Raw genomic sequence first — 8,825 nt, forward strand, 5'->3', positions numbered from 1 at the left:
CAATGTAAAAACATAGTCCACAGGCTAGTATAGGCGACTGAGAGAGACAGAGAAGGTCTCCTTTTTCATGACATGTTACAATCCGCTTACGTTTGGCCAATACAGAGTGATTAATACATGTTAATTGCTACAAATTGTTACATAGAGCCCCTTTAATAGTTTGTGAAAGTACCATTCCAACAATATCATCACGATATCAACATCAAGGCATTTGGTCAAAAATATTTTAATATTTGATTTTGAGTAGATTTCAAAATATCAAGAGATCATGTATGACGATATAGTTTAACAATATTGCAATATCATTACAAGGCCATAGCTTGAACCACGAAAAGTGGAAAACCTGCAAATTGTTTATTGTTTATATCTACTATATAACTATACTATATTAGTTCTATTAAATGTAGATGATGTCCTCTTTGTATATTTGCTGGGTCCGTGATGAAAAAAAGGATGTAGCCGAAGGATGTGTTCCTTGTTCCGCACTAACAGAAGAGGCCATGCAGCTCATGACCTGACTGAGGATTGAGCATCCACAGATGACTTACAAATCACACACAGTCCATGCATCTTCAAGAATCACTGTGACCTCTGTGACATTTAACCTAACCCCCTGAAGAGCTTGTCAGCTTCTACCCAACTAATCTAGTTACCCTCTATCCAACCAGCCAAGAACACATTGAACATCTGTCAGTTTCGACAGAGCAATCACACCATATCGCAGCATTATATCTGTGATCCACCTCCTCCCATAATATCGCTAGCCCTTCATCCACACCGGAGTGCCTTGTGTTCAGTGCATCCACAAGAAGAAAACGTGCATAATCCTGGCTGTAATGCACTGAGGCAAAAACGCCTGATAGGTGAGCAGGAGGAAATAATCAGATCATCAATACCACAACGGGCTTCTGTCTTCATTATGGTTACTGAGGGAGAACAGCGACACAAATCACTTGACTTTTATTTCATTGTGGATTATAGTGGGAGCAGTGGACATGTCTCATTTGTCACAAGCTATCAGGCTCAGCTCTGGCATTATGAGCTGCTGATACCTGATGATGGGTGCTCGACCTTTACTCTCCCATTTTTGATTGTGAATTTTAAAGCAACTCACAGGTTGACGTCCAGGAGTTCACTTCCATGAATAATTATGGAACAGTATGTTAAAGGTGCACTGTGTAGTTTTGGGGAAGACATATTAATCAGAAGAGAAAGATCTTCATAGACTGATTGATTTGACTAAATAAACAAAATCGTCATTTTCATGACTGAATAATCTGAATGGACACACTGACCTTAAAGGACAACACAGTTTCATACTGTTTTACTTTGTCATATGTGGCGGACCCTGCCACCTTTCTAGCTTCAAACAGTGTTCTGGGGACCTTATTTCCCTCTGAGAACAGCTTGTTTATTCAGTTGTGGAGAAGATAAATATGTCTGAGTTTGTATATTACATCATTGTAAAAAAAAATCAGCGTTTGCGTTTCTTCCCCAAAAGTACATAGTGCACCTTTAATGCAAAACACCAAATTGCTAAACCTCATATCTATGAGACAGAAAAGCAGTATGTGGGCCTTCAGTTTTCTTCAAATTCAACTTTACCTACTGCACTGTTGGTTTAAATGCAACTCCAGCAGCTTAACACACATCTACATAGATTTGAAATGCAGATTGTTCAGGAGGCGTGATAATAGAGAGCAGGTGCGACCTGTGTGTCCTTAACAGATGAAAGACGATGGTAACTCATATATCAAAGACATGGCAGTGCGTAATTACGGGAAACACTGCCCATAGTCCGGTCAAGCAAATTAATTAAGCGTGCTGTAAATTAATCACAGTCTGCGTACTAATTTTCTGGTTCAGTGCTTTCAGCCGCGCAGATAATCAGAGGAATCTGGAGTTAGGCATTTAGAAGCCATTCTCTGGCTTAAAGATGTTTATGCGTTCATCACCTCATTTGCACTCGATCTGCTGCTGCCCTCAGTGTGCCTCAGTGGTTAAGTGCAGCTTATTAAAGGTCATACATGTGGCTCCTCCACGCAGGACGCACTGGATGCGTAATTTCGGTGCCATCGCAAACAAACGGGCTTAAATATCAAAGCAGCTTCAGTTGCCAACTTTGAGAAACTTACCTGTCGACGCTGATCACACACAGCGTCATGATGGAGGCAGTGCAGCACATTACATCCATGCCGATGAAGATGTTGCAGAACGTGTCTCCAAAAAGCCACATGCCCCCGGTGAGGTCCGTCACTATCACAAACGGCATCACAACTATGGCCACAGACAGGTCCGCCACTGCCAGGGACACCAGAAGGTAGTTTGAAGGTTGCCTCAGCTTCTTCACCACGCACACCGCGATCACCACCAGCGTGTTCCCCATCACGGTGACCGCCGTGATGATCGCCAGCATCACCCCGATGATGATCTTCTCCGGGCGCCCGAAATCCTGCAGCTGCTCCCCGCACGACTCGTTCCACATGGTTGTGGGACTGGCGGTGAGGGCGTTGTGAAGAAGCTGCACAGTGCCATTGATAACTTCGGAAATATCCTCCTTCTTGTTAAGAGTGAGCTCAATTCCCGAAGTATTGAACATCACGACAACGTTATCTCGGTCGGGGTGCAAGGGACGCCTCGCCAGTGCACTCCAATTACGCGCATATTTGGATATGTGTAACCTGCTCCCGGCTCCTGTCCAGCGGTTTTAGATCGCGGCTGTTGCAGCTGCACGACATCAGAGCTGCCAAGGACTCACAAAGGCTCTTGACTGGTTCCTGATTAAGAATGATCCGTGTGAAGAAGTGCTGTAGGTGGATGCTCCATTCCCAGAACGAACTTCTACTCCAAAACTAAGAAATGAAAACAAAAGTTACAGAATCTAATCATAGCTGCTCCCGGAGTGCTTGTGTCTCAGTGCACTAACCAGACTGATATGGACTATTTGGGGAGTTGCGCTGCGCAAACCGCACCTATTCGTGTGACGCATCACTTGAGACGCACAGACAGCCTATAACTACTGAATACGGGAGATAAGCGCTTCGCTTTCAAAGTGGAGCTGCAAGCCTGCAAAACCATTAATAGTTTAGTGGCCATTTGTGCATGGGGGGCACAGGGTTCCCTCTCCAAACTGCACCCTGACTTAATGCAGAGGGTACTGGGCTGAAAATAGAGATTCAGTTTTATTAAAGGTGCACTGCGTAGTTTTGAGAAAGGGATTTTAATCAGAAGAGAAAGATCTTCGGTGATTGATTTTTGTTATGCCTAATGAAACTAAATAAACAATCTGGCCTTAAAGGACAACAGAATTTCATACTGTTTTACTTTGTTTATATGTGGCGGACCCTGCCACCTTTCTGGCTTCAAACAGTGTTCTTGGGAGTGTTCTTCCTCTGAGAACAGCTTCTTTATTCAGTATGGAAAAAATTAATATTTCTGAGTTTGTATTATCACCTCCTTAATATTGTAAATGTAAAAATTCTGAGTTTAAATTTCCAAAACTACATCGTGCCCCTTTAATCTCTCAGAATATTCCTACTCCTCGGTACACATTGTCACGATGGTCAGAATAAGCAGGTTGGCACCCCTGTGACAGATATTTGGTTTAAAGCCCTCAAACACAGCCAAGCTTTCTTTCTTTCTTTCTTTCTTTCTTTCTTTCTTTCTTTCTTTCTTTCTTTAAGAAAAAAAAGCAACTAAGTTTGCTTTCAAAAGATTCCAGTTTTTCCCACATGCCTCTTGAATTCGAAGAACAGACAGGAAATGAACCTCCTGGCATGTTTCCAGCTCCTCCAGCAAGCAGAAATCACCTGTTTATAAATAGAACAGCTCAAATGCAACACAAAACATTTTCTCTCGTAGTGCAGGCCTACAACATGCTTTCCCCCTGCTCGCTACGGCTCCTCAAATTCAAGCAGAGAAAGTCCAGCACGGCCGATGATGCTCAAAGACAGGAGGGACATATGGGAGAGCTTCCCAGGACTTTGGCTGCTTGCATCATCGTCCAGGCAGCAACAGCTGTGGTGTGTTTGTCCCCTCCGGCTCTGGAGGGGCCAGTGCTGTTTCCCACAATTCCCTCAGCCTGCCATCACAGCCCCATCACAGGCTATAGCCACCACAGCCATGGCCTTTTACTCAACATTATACTGCTCAGTCCGACAGACAGGTCAGTCATGATTGTCACATCGGATTAAAGCCAGCGATCACTGACTGTTTCTCCTCAGCCTCCTGCTGTCAGGGAATATTTTGCTCATTTACATTTAAGATCAGATGCTCGGATTTCAGAGGAGGGCCATGTTTCCGGGGTGGAAAGCCTCAGAGGGGAGTACTGGGGGCTTATGCAAAGCAACCTGCCAGCATGTCCGTAATGAGAAAGGGTTAAACAGGGATGGCTAAAGCTTTGGGATCAATGAGGAGACATTGGGGGGGTGGTGAGGAGTAAAGCTGCAGCAATTAGTCGATCGAAACAAAATTAGTTTCTGACCATTATAAAAATTGATTAATTGTTTGTTATTTTTCAAGCAAAAGTAGTTCAACATTTGCTGCTTCCACCTCACAAATGTAAGGATTTGCTGCTTTTCTTTGTCGTGTATAGATAATGGAGAGTCCCTGGTATTTGTTGGACAAAAGAAGCCGTTTGAAGACGTCACTTTGAGCTCAATTGCGATTAGATTTTATACCTTTTTTTTTTTTTTTTTTACATTTTACAGACTAAATGATTAATCTTGAAAATGTTAGGCAGATTAATTGATAATGAAAATCATTTTCATCGTTGCGGTCCTAGTTAGGAGAAAGCATGGCAAGAGAAATTCAGATCAACCTTTTGCAAGTTGTCAACAGTTCATGGAGCTGTTTCTTTGTTGCGAGCATAGACAGTCATTCAGGCATCATCATTTTGTGTCTGTGTTCATTTTGTATACTTCGTATTTGTTTTGCATCGACTTATTGTCATTTTGCATCTTTGTGTAGCAGTTTGCCTGTGTTTATGGTTATTTTGAGTTTTGTGTAGTTGTGTTTCAGCTATTTGTGTTCACTTTGTGTTTCCTTGTAGTTGTATTAGGTCTTTTTTTGTTGATTTGCATGTATTTGTTTTCACTTTGTGTTTCTTTGATCATCTTAGGTCTTTTGACGCCATTTTGCATCTTTTCCAGTGCCTTTGCCTTGCTTTAGCTGTTTGTGCATGTCTTTGTAGTCAATTTCCCTCTCTTTATAGTTGTTTGATTGACTATCCAACAAAAATGTTAACAGTAACTTCAAACAGAGCTTCGGGCCCTGGGCCAGTGCTCAGTGGGCCACTTCAGTAATCCATCCAAGTGTCTGGTGCCTCCAGGCATCAGTATGTATGGACTCTGTTCTAACACTTGAGCATATCATTTGTCGACAGTTGAACTTTGGCGCAACCAGGTTCAGCCTTTATTAAAACCGCGGCATGGTTTTTCAGAAGTGAAAGTGTAATTTGAACCAATTACAGGAAATGACCTCAAAATGCAGAACTTGTTTTGATCCCCCTGTGCTGCCAAAAATCCCTGGTGGCCTGTTTGGATGTCAGGTTACTAAGACTCTGTCCAATAAACAAGCCCCATGTGAGTCCATGTGAGTTTTGCTCACAAGCCCGAACCTTCTAATTGGGCAGTAAGAACCTTAATGAAGCCAAAATATAAGTAAAAATGTCCTGACCATGGCTGCCATCAAGTTTTACATTTTGACCTGTAATTACATCAACACGTCAATCATTTTCTGATGTTTAAATGTCAGAGCGCGCTTCCAAAAGCAGCCCTTCAGGTCTTATCCAAACATGCTGCATTAGACATGACAGGTAATGCTATTGACTATGTTGGCTCGGAGCCCATCTGTGCCTCCGACATGAACTGGCATAATGTTATCAGTCAGTCAGTTGAAGTCAGATGTCTGTTCTTTAGATGCAGATTGCAGCTGAAGGCAGATAGGTGGAGACGGTCCGTCTTCGTCGGCCTGGGCGGAGATAAACATTGTTTATCTCGTTTCCTCTGAGGCAAATTGAGGAGTTGCGAACATGACCTTAATAAAGTGACACAATCAGGCGCGGAGCAGGAGCGCTGGGCAGCAAACAGGTAATTTCATCATGACGACAAGATGTAAGAGAGGGGCATAAGAGAACATTTGTTTTAGAAGTGTTTGTCTGCAATTTAGTGCTGAACTCAAAGCGATGCAAAACAGACAATATTGCAAAACCATAAGTGTTTTCTTGCAAGTTTCAATCTAAGCTTTATTCATATAATTCATGTTCCTAAAATGAGTTTTATTCTGCCAAAACAAACCCATTTATTTTAATAGCACATTATCTCAACGTACATGCAATGCTGCCGCCAGGCTGTTAACACGTACAAAGAGAAGCGACCACATTACTCCAATCCTTGTTGCTTTTCATTGGTTCTCTATGAGTTTCACCGCTTGTTTTTAAAGCCTTAAATGGTATGGCACCTGTATCTGTGAGTTGCTAACACCCTATGAGCCGGATTGCTGCTTGAGATTCTCTGGAAGGACCCAATTAATGGTTCCAAAATCTTGACTCATGACCAAAGGTGACCAGGATTTTTTGTCCGGCTGCTCCAGTTGTGGAAATATCTTCTTATAACTCACTGTTTTATCATGTTGCTTTTAACTGATGGTATTTGAAGTTATTTTTAAACTTTTTGTCTTGTTTCTATTGTAAGTTTTGGGTCTTATCTTGTTTCAAACTCATTTTAAACTACTTCTTAAAACCCACTTTTAAAGACTTGTTTTTATGTGAAATCATCCTTTTTTAACTGAATTTTCATTTTTCCATCTTTCACTCCTTCACTGCTCTCAGTCTGTTTATCTGTTTTTAATTCCTCCCTTCTGATTTCTTTTTGGGTCCTTTACTGCTTTTATTTATTTTTAATCTATTTATTGTCAAAGCACTTTGCTTTGGGAAGTGCTATATAAAGTTTATTATTGTTATTATTATTATTATCTTTATTATTATTATTTTTATTATTATTATTATCTGCTATATTACCTGTTTTGACTGTATTATTATCAAATCAAGCTCATCAGCATCAGTGCAGCCAAAGACTTGAATCTAAATGGAGATGTCAGTGATTCAAAGTGTGGTCTTGAGGAAAAGAATGATCTTAAAATAGAAAAAAAAAAATAGTTCACTCACGGCCTCTGTGTGATTCTGTCTTTTTCTAGTGCAGAAAAAAGTCATTCTGAAAGAGGTTGTGGCTTACAACTTAAGATTACGTATTGAAAACACACAAAAGAAAAGAGGTCATTTCATTTTCCATCATGAACCCCATTATATTAAGCCCATTAACAAAAGTGTTCGCCTTATTGTGGACGAATAAAAGTTAAAACTTCATTTTCTAAGTCATGGCCAGAGCAGCAAAAGACTCTTTAGTTGTATATTAATAAATGTTTCATGTCTTTTCTCTCTCTTAACACAGTCTTTGCTCTCAGCTGCGATTAGCAGTTTCCACTGTGACCTTGTTGTTCACTCCGAGCTTTTCAGAAATTGAGTCAAAGCCAGACACATGTTACTCTTCACTGAAGCATCACTGCCAGTGTTGTTATGAGTCAATTAGACGGACTTAAATTGTATATATTTACCTTACCTTTAAGCTTCAATGCTAAAAGATCTGCTTTGAAATTGAATATCTACAGTTTCATCCACAGGACACGGTGGTAGATACCAGAGCTCTTCTCTTCACCTCCGTCCAGGGATCGTCTTTATCTGGAACAATGGATTGTGCACTGCGCCTGTTAAATGAACAATAAAACACTAATGAACACATGTATATGCACCATTAAGCATTCAGAAATGTTTAACTGACATCTTCGATCATTTAATATAAATATGATTTAGCTTTTTACCTCTACCAAGGAGGTCATGAGCTTAAATTATGGTTAAGTAGTTATGGGTGGTTTAGAATTCAGAGCAATACAGGACTATGGTATTTGAGTGTCATAGTTTGTGTCCCATTCTAGTTTTTTAGTTGTGTTTAACAGACTTTGGTATAGTTAGTAGTGTCTGTGGGTGGCTTTTATTCAAGTCGTGGAGCAAATTTTTTTTATTTCTCAGAGGTTTTTTTTGTCCACATATTGAACAATTTGTGGGGGAAACTCAAGTGTGTAAATGAATCAAACGCCTACAGTTTGATTTTCATCTTTTCGACACTAATAACACTGCTCTGAAGATATTTTTATAGTCTGTTGTTTTATGCATCAAGAAAGGGAAGTAACCGAATACACCATAGAAAGAGGCAAACATGACAGTTTGTCAGTTTCAGTGATGTGGGCAAGGCTGACTAATCACTAGGAAGGAGAGGGTTTTCAAATTCTTTCAAATTTAAGCTTCATTTCTCGGGGTTTATGGACCAAGCATGCTGCACCTGATTCACACCTACAAACCGCCACGTATCTCCGCCAACTCTGATCTCTCGCACTGACACAGTAAGAGTGAAAGTGACTTGTTGAAAGGAGTGTCACAGATGAGTAAGCTACCTGCAGGAAGTCTAAAACACCTCACACTTCCCAGGATTGAGATGTTCACTCTCAACATTTAAACTGGTCTGAAACGAGGCTCGCTCTACAATAATTATGATGAAATAAGACCTTCCCACTGACAAGCTCTCAGCTACACTGCTTTACATTTACATTTTGCTGAGGTTAACATATTCAGAGCCACACACAGGGGGTAGTGAGTCAATACACAGCATAATTGACTGCTCCTACTTTGACAGCCACTGTAACATCACACATCATTTGTTTGAATCTGATGTCGGTTTGGTCTTTGATTTTCGGGGGGCAGTGTTTACATTCAT

General features: G+C 40.8%; 1 protein-coding gene across 1 annotated transcript in view; it reads right to left on the minus strand.

The window, feature by feature from the left end:
• Positions 1-2,599, minus strand: part of htr7c (5-hydroxytryptamine (serotonin) receptor 7c) — a 28,324-nt gene extending 25,725 nt beyond the window's left edge. Inside the window, exon 1 of the mRNA XM_073466927.1 lies at positions 2,136-2,599. Coding sequence (XP_073323028.1) covers positions 2,136-2,599 — 464 coding nt within the window. The remainder of the gene's footprint in view (positions 1-2,135) is intronic.
• Positions 2,600-8,825: the final 6,226 nt, after the last annotated feature.

Source organism: Pagrus major, chromosome 5 (genome assembly GCF_040436345.1).
Source record: "Pagrus major chromosome 5, Pma_NU_1.0".
In the NCBI taxonomy this organism is placed as follows: Eukaryota; Metazoa; Chordata; class Actinopteri; order Spariformes; family Sparidae; genus Pagrus; species Pagrus major.